This window comes from Apteryx rowi, unplaced genomic scaffold (genome assembly GCF_003343035.1).
Source record: "Apteryx rowi isolate R43461 unplaced genomic scaffold, aptRow1 scaffold_212, whole genome shotgun sequence".
In the NCBI taxonomy this organism is placed as follows: Eukaryota; Metazoa; Chordata; class Aves; order Apterygiformes; family Apterygidae; genus Apteryx; species Apteryx rowi.
Window position 1 is genome coordinate 1,419,524 of NW_020448442.1, and position 15,382 is coordinate 1,434,905.

Consider the following 15,382-nt stretch of genomic DNA (forward strand, 5'->3'; position numbering starts at 1 on the left):
GGCGGGGAGCGACGCGCCGAGGCGCGGGGAGGGCGCGGGTGGCGGGGCTCAGGCGCCGCGCGGGGCAGCCCGCGCGGCAGGTCCTGGCGGGGCGGAAGCGGGGCTCGCACTGCTCCTTATGGCGACGCGGAGGATGAGAGACGTTAGTGCCGGGATCGCGGCGGGGGGGGGAGGAGGGGAGCGCCCCGAGCGGCGTCACGGGGGGCGGCGGAGGGGGCGCGAGACCATCTGCTGCCCCACCGGGGGGGGCGCGGCCCCTCCCTCCCCCTTCGGGGCCCAGCGCCGCCGCTTCACGGGCGGCTCGGCCGCGGGCCTGCGCCAGTGGGGCGGGGAGGCCCGGCGGCCGCTGGGCCGCATCGCCCACTCCCCCCCGCCGGGCGAGCGCGCTGCCGAGCCGCCTTTGTTAGGGCCGTGCGGGCTCCTTTGCCTTTTTGCTGTTATTTTTTTAAAATTGTTATCGTGTAACAACAATAAACGGGAAACGCGGCCTAGGTGCCCCTTTGGCCGCGGCGCGGGCGGGGCGCGGGGGGAGTGGGGGCGGGGAAAGCCTCGCCTCCCGCTGCGCCGCGGCCCTTCCGCCGTGCGAAGTGGCTTATAAAAATGCGTCACGGCGCGGCGCATTTCGGGCCTGGGCCTGCTGGGAGCTCGGCCGGCGTCACCGCGCCGCCTGGAAGCGCTCAGAGGCCGTTCTCCACGCTGCTGGGGCCCCTGGCGTCGGCGAAATTGCACCAGAAGGGGACGGCTTCTCCCCTCCCCCCACCCCCGAGGTTGGATGAGCTGTATTCCCACAAGCACCTTTATTCATAAATAGCTTTGTCTAGCTTAATATGTATTGAAAAGGCATATTTTTGCCAGTAAATCAGAAAAATAAAGTGAATAAAAAGGCTGGTCAGATGTGTGTGTAATCTTATTAAGGAGATGTTTGGATTCTGGAGGTTAAAGCTGATCTGCTGTTGAATAATAAATATCTCTATCTGTAACTACAGTTAAGATAAATAACTGAAGTACTATGTGAATACACGCGGTTCTAATTTCTTAAAATGTTTTTGATTTGTAGTGAAAAGATAATCAAGATTAGACAGAGTACAAAAACGCTGTTGTGCTTAAAAATCTGATAACTGTGACCAAGAAGCTGTTGCATCCCTTGTCTTCTGATAGTTTTTTTGGAGTAGAACTGCTTTGTTGTGTGTGGCGTCTGCTATCTGCGCGAAGAACAAGTGGTAAGTTAAAAAAAATAAAATTAAGAGTATTATGTAGTTGTCAATGCAAGAATTGGTATTCAAATGTTAAAACATGGAGGAGTGGGTGATTATTTTTTAATAAAAATAAAGGTAGAATTAGAGGATCATCACTATATGGGCACCTTAATGACAACTTTTAACTGAAAAAATTGCTGTTGATAATTCTTATCATAAACACAGTTCTAGTTAAGAGGTCATATGTGAATCTTACTAAAATATGTGTATATTTAAGGACTTGTTTTACTTGAAAAGCTTCTTGGCTTCGGAATGGATGTGGAGGTGAAAGGCCTCTTGTCCTGAATAAAACCGTGCACAGACATTCTTATTCTAGTATTTGGCTATTTTATGTCAGGTTAGCTTAAGCCATTTCAGATTAGTTCTCAGAAGTAATCCCCTGAGTGGGCAGCCCTTTAAGGCACTGCAAACACTCTAATTATTGTTTTAAGTGAATGTGGACTTAAGTAGCCAGTACATAATACACTACATAGTTTGTTGCATGGAAATGGGAGTTGAAACTTCTACAATTCTGTATCTGTATTGAAGCAGCAACATTGGATGAAAAAAAAATCAGTAGTGGTCAGTGAACAGCTACATGTGTGGAAGGGGATGCAAAATATTTTGTAAAGGAAAAAGCTTTCTGCAATGACTTGTACTGTATGTGTGACTGGAAAAAAAGATTAAAAAATGAAAGACTCTCTGAAAGAAATAACAAAGGTGTGGTATGAAGCATATCCAGAATTTTAATAATAATAAGAAGTCACTCTAGCTGGGTGAGTTAGCCTGTGAAATGTGTATGTATGGAAGGGGCAGAAGAGATATGTAAGTAAATGTGCAGAGAGAGATCATGCCCACCTTACTGTGCCCTCCTCCCTCTTTCTGCTCCTCTTACTCTTCAGCACATAGTAAGTACCACTGCTTGTTTTGCTGTGTAACTTACAGTACAAGTAAATCAACACTTAATTTGGCTCAAAGACAGGAAGAACTAAGGGGCTATACCAAGCATGTTGAAGTCTGTATGTTTTATTGTGGTGTTTTTAACTATTTTAGAAGAGGTCTCTTTAAAAAAACAAAAAACAAAAAAACCCCACCTTTGTTTTCATATATATGTATTCTAGTAATAATGGTAAGGTGCAGGTGACCTAAAAGCTCTCGCTTCCCACTGCTTCTGACAATGGGAAACCTTGGCAGGCCATCACAATAAAAAACTAAAATGTGAAGATGCCTCCTATTCCTAGTCCAATTGGCCATACATCCTTTTTTATCTCCAAGCTTGGTTACTGTATGATGTAAAACAGTAGTATTTTGATCTGCAGAACCTCTATTTTAATGGACTGTTAAACATAATGAGGTGATGCTTTGTCAATGACAGGTTAGAACATAGGAACTTTTAAGTTTTGAATTAATAAGCCTAAAAACTTAAGCAAGGGTCAACATCTATGAAAGTAGTTCATCTGAAAGCTAAAAGATGCTTTATCTTCTTGCCCTTCTCCCACATTTTTTTCAGCTGAAGGATTGCAATAAACTGTGCCTGTACGGCTCTCTTGCTTGAGAAAGACAACTTTTCAACCATGGCGAACCAGGTAAGATCATTTGGTGAGAAATTCAGGTTGGCAGTGCTTAAACAGATTCCAAAACCATACTCAGAATTCATAGTAAATGTAAAGCTGAAATAGCTAGCTTGCTCTGAGTTGGGTGTTCTTTTAGTCCTGTGATTTCTTCAGGTAATTTGGTGATTGGTGGTTGTCCTCTGGATGCTTAATCATATCAACTGAAGTAGATTGGGGGCATAATGCTAAATTTTGCAGTTTGGATTACTTGAGCATGAGTTCTGATGGATCTTATGCATAACACTCTCTATATAAGGTATATGTAGAGGTGTTCTAGAAGAAGAACATTAAAGTCTGCGTAAGTAAAAGTTACTGAAAACTACCGTTCTTATTTTTGGAACCCTGTATTGGAAATCTTCATTCTTCAGAATCTTAAGTGAGGGAGGCAACTTACGCTAATACTGCTGTTGTCTCCCTCCTCTTTCTTGTAGTTTTCCTGCTTGGTTTTTAAATTTCCTGTGGTGTTTTTTTTTTTTCTTTTTAAAAGGCACTTTTTATGCCTGTTTCTTCCTGGCCTTGCATCTGGGTTTGAGTTTTCCCTCAGCCAAACTAGTGTCTCTTCCTGGTCTTCCTTCTCTTTATGTTCCATTAACTGGCCTCCCATCATTATTCCTGGCCTGGGAGAGTTGAGTCATAGCTAGTAGTTAGGAGAGGCATCTCACATAGGAAGAGGAGAATTCGTAGATGAGGGGAGACAGGGACAGCTGAGATCCCCTCTAGGCAAGAGATGATTTGTCTCTGCCACTTTATCACTCCCAAAGCTGCTGCAGAGTTTCTTCTGAGTCTTAGAGCTCAAGTTGTGCACAATCCAGTCCTTAAGCTAATATTTAGGATTGGCCAACATCAAAGGGCTAACTGCTTTTTTCCTAATTCCAAGAAGAAGCTGCTGTCCATCCTTTAGCCAGCTTAACAAGTCAGGGGAATATGGCTGTTCATACAATCCTTTGGCTCTGTTATTTTTGCCAGGCGTTTTCCCCAGAGGCTGCTTTCCCTCATGGGAGGCGGAGGGAGAAATGGGACCCCAGGCTTCTTTCAAGGGCAAGGTGAATATGGGGAAATCACCTGTGGTGATGGGGAGTGGGTGGGAGGAATGTAAATGAGGCTAAATACTATAAAGGTATTTTTTTTTATCCCAGCAGGACATACTGGGAAAAAACAAAAGAGAATGCCTCCAGGCCTATAGCTGGTGGAGAGGACCACAGAAAAAACGAAAGAAAAAGAACAAAATAAAACCAGGAAGGATAGAGTTTGTTAGTAGTTCRTCCAGGTAAAGTATTTTTGAAATGGGAAGATCTGACCCCTTCCATTTAAATTGATAGTGAGCAATGAATGCCATCATTTACCTTAAAGTTTGAAATAATGTTTCTGGTGCATGTACATCAAATATTGCTTGTGCTAATATACTGCCAATACAATAATGAAGCTTTCTGTAGTAAGTTCATCTTTCCCACTGTTACCGAGAAGCAGTGGTGCAATATGCTGGTAGCTTTTTTGAATTATTACTGTAATTTGAGGTAATATTTTTTTTCTTGAAATTTTTGTGCCTTCATTTTTCTTGTTTGCAGACAGTAAAAACTGGGCTTTTGAAAACCAGCTTCTAATTTGAAGTGTTTTTTGCTAAAGCAGTAGAATGGACCCAGAGAAACTGAGCACTTTATGCTGGAGTGATGGCATTGCATTCCTCAAAACAGAGTTTTTCAGTTAATATTTTTTGTCACATTTGTCTCCTTACTTGTCCAGTGATAAGTGGCTGTATATCTGTTGGTACCTTAGTCTCAAAACAATAAAACTTTTTTTTTTAAAGACCGGATTATTCAATATTTGTTGGGGAGCTCACTCCAGAAGTGGATGACTTCCAGCTCTATGACTATTTCCTGAAGAGGTACCCTTCATGTATTGACTGCAAGATCGCAACAGATCTACTGGGATATTCCAGGTAACTTCTAAGCAAATTTGAAATGCTGTCAATGTGTCTGCTTCTATAAGTAATGTATAAGCACTTGCATCTGAACTTTTTCCGTCTTCCCCCCCCCCCCCCCCCCCCGAGGCAGGGAGAGAGCAGAGCAGAGATTAGTCTTTAGCATTACTTTTTTTAACAGCAAAGATACTCATGTTACTAAAACTTTGGAGTTAGTTTTAGGAAGTTAATAAGATAAACTTCAATTAAACATATGCATGCCTGCATGCAAGGAAACCTAAGTGGTGGGAGGAGGTAGAGCTGTGCATTGAAATCAGTGCTGCTCTGCTCACATGCTGCAGTGTGTCTGCTTAGTCATTGCAATACCAAAGGCAAAAGAATTCCTGTTTTACATGTGGAAGAAAAGACTAAGGCCTGGCAATTTGTAGATGGGGTTGTAGGGCTGAATGTGTTAGTACTAGTACATAAAGCCTAGCAGAAGCTAAACTGGCTGTGCAGTGAATCAGGCAGGGATGAGAGTTTGCTGTTCTGACAATGCTGGCTGTAATAGGCACACTCAAGAGAAAGCACATTTGAAGTAAAAATGTTAGTGCTGTATAGTGATAGTTGGTTAATAACTGCTGTATATGCAGAAGTATAGAATCTGATCAGTTACATAGATAAGCAGTTAAAAAGAACATATTGTTTGTGCTGGCTCTCAGCTGGTTACATCTTAATGTTACCAAGGAACAAGCTGTTTGCTTCTGGCCCAAGTTTTTGATTTGGTGAAAACACTGTGCATGTGCACATGCTGGAGAGGCTGAGTTCTGTAACAGAAGCTCTAGTAGTTACTATCGTATTTTTTTGTAGAAGACAAATTGGTTTTGTAACTGTTACGCATACTAGAATTTTTGTTTTCTCCCTTTTGAAAATTGTAGAGGGTATGCCTTTGTCAGATTTGGTGAACAAGGTGATCAGATGAGGGCACTGCAAGACTGCCAGAATGCGCCAGGTCTGGGGGGAAAACGAATTCGGCTGAGCATAGGAATTTCTAAAAGGTAACAAACCAGCTGTGCATTGATACAGTAGTTCTAAATCAGATTTTGTAGCTCTGCCTTCATAAAAATCTGTCTCACTTGATGTAATGACTGTGCACATGATGCAGTCTACTTCTGCATTTTTTTGTTCCATATATTATATTTTGATTCCCTGGATTAATCTACCTCTTTCAGGATTGTTGGGGGAGAGGTAGATTCCAGGTTCTGGAACATAGGCTTAGCTGTTGCTGTGACCAGTCTTGTTTCTCATAGTAGCAAAGTTGAATGCATTCATAAATATTCTCAGGGTTTAGGCATGAAGAAGGCAAAAGGATGACAAGTTAAGGTAGGGTTTTGTATGCTTGAGGTTTTCTATTCTAGATAGTAGCACATCACTAGTTTCCCAGCAGGCTAGGGGAGGAAGGAAGTCTTTAACTGGAAAAATACATGCATATAGGGGGAAGAAGAAGGCAAAGGAGACAGTACTCCACACAAACTGTTCTGGTAACACTCTTTGCATTCCCAAGTTGGGGCAGTGGGGAGTTTAAGCTTTATCATTTGAGAGGCTTTTTACTCTGCCTTCTCAGTTCTTTATCACTCAGTCATTTGAGGCAATCTCTGACCAGTTACAGAATTGATACCAAATTTGATAAACTCTGATCCAGAATACAGACAAAAAGGAAATTGTTTATGTAAAGTTCTGAGTATTTAAGAGGTTAGCTTGTATCTTCTGTTAAACAGTAGAAGTAAAAACTCTTTGTGTGCTTACCCTGATTAATACTGCAATTGTTGCCTCTTTACTTAAGAATGGAAATGCTCTTATTGAAGAGGGCACTGTCCAGAAGTGGTCTGACTAAATGAGTTTGAAAACAAGAACAGGTCATGAAGAAGCATGTTTCTCCACTTTTGCTACCCAGAGCAATGCTGACAGTGTTTTGAGATTTTTCTTCCTTACAGAAATGTATGTGTGGGGAGAGAAGTTAGAAGCAGAAGACTTAGAGGATACATTATCTAGTTGTTTGTTTAGTACAGTAGCAAAATAATAAAATGCCTCTTTACTGTAAAGCTACACATGCATTCTAATAATGATATAAGCTTAATGTCATAGTAAAATGTACATCAATTTGTATCTATTTCTGAATAGCTGAGTTTTGTGCTCTCCTAGCATCTGGCCATCAGAGTAGTTTGTCACAGATGCTCACTTAATTTGGAAACTGTCTGTGAATTCCTTTAGTCTGTATCCTTGACAAAAGGCAGGTCTAAACCTGTCTTCTGTTGGGGATGCAGAGGAACTGGGCACTGGAAACACAGGAGGTCTGCTTCTACTGAATCAGAGAAGCAATGGCTAAAAATAAAGGATTTTTTCTGAATGTGCAGCTGAGTTATCCAAACTTACTTATTCAGTATACCTCAGTTTTAGTGCAGATAACATTTGTGCCTTGATTGCTGTCAGTCTGAAGGTGCCTAAGAGAATATCTTTTGGGGATATAAGAGTGGTGAAAACTAATAAACTGGTCCTTTGTTCTTAAGAACCACTGTATTTTGTAACTTTACCATTGATTTGGCTTACCGCTGGATAATGGCAGTGATTATGATTTTTAAAAAAAGACTGATTTCACCTGACAAACTTTGGCAATTATTAAAGCATGCTTTGTGGAGAATAAAACAGAATGGGTGGAGGTAGGCATGGCACACTGGCAGTGTCAGACACTCCTCTGAAACAAGTAATCTAATTTGGCTCACTTGTTTCTGGAAATAAGATTTAGTAATTAACCAAACAAAAGATTAAGGGCTAATTAAGAATGAATGCACTTTTAAAGCAGCTGTGCTTTGTAAATGCCTCCTGGTTTTAATCAATTAGTCTTTAGCAGAGCACAAAGATTTAGTGGCAGCTTGCTTATACTGATAATAAAAACACTCTGAATGGATAGAGATAACAGTGCTAAGGATCTAGAGTTAATCCAGGAAAATTACTTCTGGTATTGGCTAAGGTGAGAATGTTAGCTTCTGTATAAACATAGGCATTGTGCTATGACTTTCTCACTGTCACCTAGGCAGCATTTTTAAAAAATGTTTCCTTTTAAATTCTGAAGTACATAAACTGGCAAACTGTTTAACTTCAGAATTAGTTTTAAAGCTTATTGTTCTCAAATTCTAACTGTATATAACTTTTAATGTTTCAGGCTGAAAGCAGAATTCCAGCGGTACCAGTCGTATAACTATAATGATTATTACCAGGATTATCAGAACTACTACTCGCAGTGGAATTACGATCCTTACGCTGACTACAACTATAGCTCCTATGGTCCCTATGATAGCATGCAAGCTGTTGGAGACTGCTCTTTAGGAGATGCTGTTATGGCTCCAGCTGTTTTTGAGGTAAAGATACTACAAACTTGTTTTAAATAATAAATTCCACAAATTATATGAATTGTGTAAATTGGAGCAAAAAAATGAAGTCCTAAAACTAAAATCATACTTTTCACTTAGTGTGAAGCAGGGGTTAGAATAGCAGGCTTCATTTTGAGGCGTCTGTGTGATGAAGTGCTTAAGCGGTACCTCTATAGTTATAAATTATTACACATTGCTCATGTATACCAAATAATGGTTTTGACATACAAAATCATGCTGTTACTCCCAATTCCTATTGTCTTTCTGATGTGCTTTGCTTCAAGCAAATTAAAGAATTAAAGTGTAGGATGGTCTTATGGTTGATTAAATTGGTTGATCTAAGATGACCTCCAGAGGTCCTTTCCAACCTGAACTATACTTTCGTTTTTCTTTTGTAAAGAATCTGTCTATTCCTGTAGTTGGAGGAGGAGGGAACAGTTTGTGATTAGGAGATGACAATGGTTGTGTGAACATAAGTACAAAATTACTTTGARCTTTTGATGTGTTCTGATATGACTTATGATTAAATTTCTATGAGCACTTTCTTGTTTGTTTCAGGAGACTTCAGCTATGGCTGAAATCAATGATGACCTGATAATTGAAGGTAATGATAGTATCATTAAATTTGAATTTAGCCATATTTATGCCTTTTAACAATATGAGCCAACTTTTATTTGAGGTATGTCCTGGAAATTCAAGAAGGTAACTCAGGTACTGAGGTCTTCTGTGGGGTGTAGCTGAGATGAGTTGGGGTTGATACAGCTGACATTATATGCCAAGTAAAATGGGACATTGTCAATAACACAGTAGCTTTCTCTTAATGCTACCTTCAGTCTCCTTCCAAAATGGTCTAATACAGAATTTGTCATCTCTGTATTGATTCTGCTAAGCAGATTCTGTATTAAATATTCATTAATAAGCAAAAGTTCTATTTTCAAACCCTGAGGTAAAAGCTTGCCTTTAACATGTGCTAAAATGAATATCCAACTTGTACTTAAAGATTTGGTACCAAACTTAATTATTTGGCTGTGAAGATTCTGGAACAGTGCTTCCCACTGAGACTTCTTTTGTCAGTATTTGATAACTTCATCCTGTGTAACACATAAATTAGTAGAAATGACTTAACTGATTTAGGGAAAACCTTCATGGTTTAAAAATTATCCTTAAATTTGTTTTAAATACTAATGTTGTCTTAGCATTCTAATACAAGAAATTCTAAAGAAGTTAAAAGGAATTGTGTGAAGTTTGTCATAATTTTGGGGGGAATAAAACAGGTTTATTGAATTTATTTATTAAAGTACTAACTCTAAAGCATGTTTTATTCGGCATTTACTTCTCAGTTTGTGCCCCTCTGAGGTCAGATACTTGTACTTACCAGGTTTTTATTTTCAGATCCACAACTTCACTTGGATATTGATGAAATGAACAGACAATTTATGGAGACAAGTGAAGAACTCTATGATTCGCTCATGAATTGTCACTGGCAACCTCTGGATACGGTCACTTCTGACATCCCCTTTGCTATTTAAGTGTCTTATATAGCATGACCGTTATGACCAAGGTGCTAAGACTACATTTCTTCTACATTACTCTAGATCATAAGTTTTAAAGCACAATGATAAGTTGGGTTTTTTTGCTATGCTTTTGACAGATTCTGTAATCTTTTTTTGTTCATCACTCTACTCTTGGAGCATCTTGAAATCATGTAAATATTCTAGAAATGTAAAGAGTTAAATGGGGTCTAAAGGTAGACTTGCCTGTGTAAATAAAAATTTGTTTCTGCAAACCTGCCAGCAAGGGATTTTACTCTTACATGTGTGCAGCACATTCTCTTCTGGCTTACAGAATTTAACTGGGGTATTTCATCTGTCGTTGATTTAGAATGGGCATCGGGCCATGAACAAAACCTAGCTCTTCTAGTTTTCTAAGTTTCTGAGATAATTTTTTACAAGCACTTAACATGCTTGCTTAGATAAAAGTGTATTTAGGAGATGCTTCCAGGGTTTGCTATGGGGACACTCATGCCTGCTGTTCCTTCTGCAATCTGTTGGAGCTAACTATGCTACTGTTGAGATCTGCTAGTCAGTTAAAACTGCTTTATAAGTATGGTATATTAAACAGAAGTGCAAACTTTGGGGTGCCACAGTTGCAAGTATTCCATGAACTAAGGCTGTGTTCAGCTGACCATCTATGCCCCAGCATATGGCTTCTCCCTAAAGTCTCCTCTTGCCCCTTCTGTAGTTGTCTCAGCTGATGCTTTACAACAAAAACTACTATAACATTCTTAAACCTAAAAATTCATGGAGGAAAGAACTTCCTGGTTTAAAGGAGGAAAAATAACCCCCTACTAACAAAAGAATCCCTTAACTTTTTGTGCCTTTGGTGTAAATAAGTTGCACCCTGTCCTGATCTCTACAACTGGATCAGTCTTCCTGATGCCCAGATTCTGTGTGCCAACATCAGAGGTGTTTTCTTTAATGATGAGGTTGTAAGATTTTTATTTTTTTTAGTAGGGTGCCAGTCTTCAGTATTGAAGTTGGAGGGGGAGGGGAGATGATAATGAGCAGAATGATGCTTTATTAGCCAGCCACCTCTCAGTAGCTTTCCTTGCTGTTAAACTGCCCTCATCTTGAAGGGCAGGAAGTATTTTGTAATCAGACTACTTAACAATGTACAGGCAAAAGTATTCACTATTAAACAATGTATAGTAATGAATAACTTAAGYTAAATTCTGCTTCTAGCCTAAGTAATAGCTGTGGAAGCAACTAAAACAAGTCAAGATGCTTGCCACATGGCTACTGTCGTGTGTTTTGGGGGACAATCTAAAACAACTGTTAGCAGATGTAGGAATCCATTTCTCTGGCCTTTTAATGACATTAATAGTGAAAGTGGTGGCCATTAGCCATGTATGGTTTTTTAAATGTAAAACAAATCCTGTATTGAATCATTTTAGTAATACTGTCCTGTCACTTCTAGCTGCTGACCAGAAACTCCTTCTGCTATCTCTTCACTGTTTAACTTCTGTTAGGAATATTTTCATAGTGAAAATCTGCCATCACATACAGAAATTTAAAAGCAGACTAGGCTTTGAGTACCATAGAAACCTTCTCTTTTTCCTCTGTTTTTGCAGAGTGGCACGTAGGAACAGCCAGAAGGCAAAGAACCTCATGTAGGCAGGGGGAGTGGCATCGCAGAATGTCAGCAATTGCCTCCTTGCTTTGAGGAAAGCTAGTTGCTGGGTAGCTGGGAAGAGGGATTTGGGCAATTCCCTTGCACAAACTGATGAGTCTTTGGAGGGTGATGGTGGGGAGCATATTTATGAGAATTTGATGGAAGGTGGAAGTAAAATAGACAGAGCAAAGAACCTGACTGGGTGGGAAAGGGATTGCCTGCATGCATACATGGAATTGTTTTAGGAGACTGAGGTAGGGGAGAACTGTTGAGGTGGTAAATGTAGGCTCCTTGATTTTGAATGGGAGTGTGAAAGCTTAGAAGAAGTTTTGATGCCAACTTTAATGCATAGCTGTGATGCTTGAGCTTAGTAGTAAAAGCTGGTCTGCTACACAGAGGGTTTTGAAGCTAGTAGGTACTATCAACATGAGTAGCAAGGGTACATAGGAAGGATGGCAGGCAGCGTCCAGCTCTGTGCCTGAGTTATGCTGCTTGAAGTGGCTTGCATAGCACCACTTAAYACTGCAGTTGCATTCAGCAAGTAGTCTGTGGAAATCTTTTGTGCTATCAACTAAAAAATGTGATAATACGTGTTGGCCCGTAAGAAATGTTGACTGATTGTTGTAGAGTATTTGTGCTGAATTTTGGCCATTGAATTTGATCCATAATGTGTAAACTGTAATGTGGGGCCCAAGCAGCTATGTGATTTCATTTAGTCTGACAATGTGGCAGTGACAGCACCACACTATATGAACCTCAGTACAGTCTCAGTCCATAGCTACCATGTTCATGCAATTCTCCCTTGTTAACAAAGTCTCTACACCCTACATTAGAGACTATTTTGAAACACTCGTGCACCTTCTGTTCTGGAATGTAAACTACCTATATAAGGGAAATACCAATTTTGTAAATTCAGTGAAAGAGATTGGGCCGCTAGTGGGTATATTGTCTTGCAGTCAACTTAAAAGGAGGAAGGGGGGGGAAAAAAAAAGCATATGTATATGTTGACTGCAGCCTATGTGATGCTGTTCCAAAATAGTTCTCTTAAACACCCACCACCTTTTTTGGTCTCTCCTGAGACTTATTAGCTGATTCCCTTTTGCAGTCAGGAGTGCATGCGTGGGATTGGGAGTGTTACAGTGTTTAGGGAGTGATATAGTGTTTATAGTGCAGGTTCTTGACTGTAGAAGCATCCTGAATGTGAAGTTTCTTTCTGGGTTGGTATTACCTATAACCCCCAAATATAGGAAAGAGTGTTTTCATTAAAACTGTTGGAATACATTGCTGAGACTTTCTGCTGAGTAAACTTCCACTTGTTTTACAACTAGCAGCATGTTAGCTGGCTTATACAAAGACCTGAATGCATTATAGGGGTGTCTGCCATCAGTTCTACAAAGATGTGATTGCAGTGGGAGCTTTCCTAAAAACAAAAAAGCTTAAAAGCAACCTTTTCAACACCACCATATTTCACTTTTTCTGGTTCTCTATCTCCATTTTATCCAGCTGATAGTTTTTGTGGGTTTTTTTTCCTCCAAGCTTAATGAAGGTTTTTTGTAAGAATATCCAGTAATAGTTTCATAAACTTTTTTTCATTCTACGTAGTTGCAATAGATAGTGCCTTACTCAAGATTTGCTTTTTTTTTTTTCTGGAACAGTAGTTTTAACATTTCCTATCCCTCCTCTGAAAAGAATGGCTTTAGTACAATAGTATGAGGGGCTACTGATCCCACAGTTGTGAGCAGGGAAAAAGAAACAGGCCAAAAAGGATAGAGAGTTACTTAAGCCGTGACTGTTTCTTTTTGCAGGATGCTCTTGGACCAACAGCTTCTTTCTAGCACTACCTCAAAGTAAACTTGCAGATCTAACTCACAGGGAAGATGCATCAAATGCTGATGATTCCTCTCGTTCTGCTGGATTTTTTTTTTTTTTTTGCTTTTGCCTTTCATTTTGGCTCATTTTTAATGATGCATATTTAACTTCAGTGACTCATGTTAATAGACATTGTGTACAGCTGCAAGCATTTCTGAGTCATAAGTGTCATTAAGGGCATGTCACTATATAGAAATTGTTCTAAATAAGTAAGATGTAAGTAAATAGCATAAGAATTCAGAGAAAAGTTGTAGTGTAGCTGCCTTTGACACTCATCTGGAAGAGAAAATGTTGTTTCAGGTTATCTTAATATACTTAGCATACATCAGAAAGAGAATCTTATTGTAAAATGGACCAGCTCTTATGAGTGTCCAATGTAGGAGTAACTTTAATCAATTTTTTGTGCGGATAGGCTTTTAGAAGTTGGCATTACTACTGATAAATGACCATTATTAAAAGGCACAATTTATATCCCTTCATGAAGCTTGTTCTTCCCATAATGGGAACCCATAATGGGGGGTTCTTCTCCTGCTGGAAGTCACAGTTTAGCATGGTGATTGATTCCTTGTCTGAAACAATGACAAATTCAGGCTAAAAATGTTACCTTCTTTGTATTTTGCTGATGATACTGATGTAAATCTCTTTTGATTATATTGATATAAATTTGTTTTTGACATATGTTATGGAAATAGAGCCTTGTACTAGAATTGGTCTGCAAATGTAATACACTAGCAGCTTACAAGCAATGAGGTGTTTCTTGCAGGTGCCTTCTATATCCATGTGTTCCTTGCCCTGGCTGGCATAAACCATCCCACTAGACATAAAATTGTAGTTAAGCTGGTAGGGGAGGAGAAGAAGAGACGAGAGTTTTGAAGGTCAATTTTATGGGGAAGAAATACCTAGAAGATAATTCCACTCTATAGGGATTTCAGAAATGGTCATCTTGTTTAGATGACCATGAAAGCAGGACTAAGGACTCACAGGTGGACTGAGAGCTAACAAACCCAGAGAGTTGGGAAGATACCAACATGGTTAAAAAGTTCCAGTATGAAACAAGAAGCAAAGACTTCACAGTGTGAAAATCCCGAGGTTCCTCCTAAAAGCAAGGACTCTGCTGCTGCTGGGTTGCCTCTCTTGAGGCCTTCAGAAAGAACTGCTCTTACTGGTGTGAGTTCTCCTAAACCCTTGAGTCTGATAAGCTTTTTCTTAAGGTGTGTGCTGTGATGACTGCTTTTATTTTTTGGTGGAGATGGGTGAAAGGGATTGTGAAATACTGTATTATGGCTCTATCTTTCATTGTTGAGTATCTGATAGACTCAGTGATCACCTCTCTTCTACATCAGTGTGTGAGAAAACATTTGTTACTGCATTGTGTTGCATTTTGGGTGATGAACATGTTTATTGACTTTTACATTGGGTGGTTGAGATTCACTGCTCAGCTCCATCAGTAGAGTGCACCACTGATGGTGCACTTAAGACACAGAGCTACAGACGTTTCTCAACTTTTTAGTAGCATAAAAATTCATAAGAAACTAAAATACTTTACATTTTCCTAATTTGTAATGAAAACCCATCTTGTTTTGAGGTACAAACAGCCGCGTTGAGGCTTATCTTTTTTCACCTGGTTCCTGTTGGCCAAAACTGAATGACATTAAAGCTGGAGGTTGCCGTTTTCCTTGCTTACACGCGCTTTTTTGTGGGATCCTGAAGTAACAGCGCGTACCTTCCCCCTCCCGCTTTACAAGCTTGCTTTCCGCCTTCCCCGCGCGTCGCTCCGCCTGCGCGCTAGTACTGGCGGGGGGAGCCGCTGCCCGGGGGAGGTGGGGGTGGCCCCGCGGCCCTCGGGCCCAGCCTCGCCGCCCGCGGCGGGCGGAGCAGCAGCAGAACTCACGTCCGAAGCGCTCAGCCTCGGTCATTTGCGGGGGGGGGGGTGTTTCTCACGCCCTTCGCGGGTCCCGGGAGCCCCGGCGAGGGGGGCCGGGGAAGGCAGCACCCGCGCCGCGCGGGAGGACGGGGCGCCCCCGCCCCGCGGCCGCCGCGGCGGACTACGTTTCCCGAGAGCGCCCGGGGCGGCGAGCGAGGACTTCCGGGCTGTCCCGCTGGCGTGACGCAGGCGGCGCGGCGCGGGCTGGTGACGGGCGGGCGCCCGGGCGGGCGCCGTGTGGTTGG

At 41.0% G+C, this 15,382-nt stretch overlaps 2 protein-coding genes across 8 annotated transcripts in view; one reads left to right on the forward strand and one right to left on the reverse strand.

The window, feature by feature from the left end:
- The window catches only part of PAK1IP1 (PAK1 interacting protein 1), an 11,480-nt gene extending 8,669 nt beyond the window's left edge, over window positions 1-2,811 (reverse strand). The window contains exon 1 of the mRNA XM_026064244.1: window positions 2,724-2,811. Coding sequence (XP_025920029.1) covers window positions 2,724-2,811 — 88 coding nt within the window. The remainder of the gene's footprint in view (window positions 1-2,723) is intronic.
- Window positions 38-14,887, forward strand: LOC112965363 (tRNA selenocysteine 1-associated protein 1-like). Of its 7 annotated transcripts, XM_026064279.1 has the most exons (10): window positions 1,208-1,220; window positions 2,746-2,821; window positions 3,815-3,891; window positions 3,985-4,115; window positions 4,653-4,784; window positions 5,684-5,803; window positions 7,966-8,161; window positions 8,732-8,777; window positions 9,566-9,734; window positions 13,150-14,887. In XM_026064279.1, exons 3-9 carry the CDS (start codon window positions 3,862-3,864, stop codon window positions 9,700-9,702), a joined length of 792 nt encoding a protein of 263 aa, XP_025920064.1. In that variant the 5' UTR covers window positions 1,208-1,220; window positions 2,746-2,821; window positions 3,815-3,861; the 3' UTR covers window positions 9,703-9,734; window positions 13,150-14,887. The 7 variants fall into 7 exon arrangements, with proteins under 7 accessions (XP_025920066.1, XP_025920069.1, XP_025920067.1 ...); XM_026064281.1 differs by lacking the exon at window positions 3,815-3,891 and adding an exon at window positions 38-142 and having other exon boundaries at window positions 1,058-1,220; window positions 9,566-14,887; XM_026064284.1 differs by lacking the exon at window positions 3,815-3,891 and adding an exon at window positions 38-142 and having other exon boundaries at window positions 1,058-1,220; window positions 3,988-4,115; window positions 9,566-14,887.
- The last annotated feature ends 495 nt before the right edge of the window (window positions 14,888-15,382 follow it).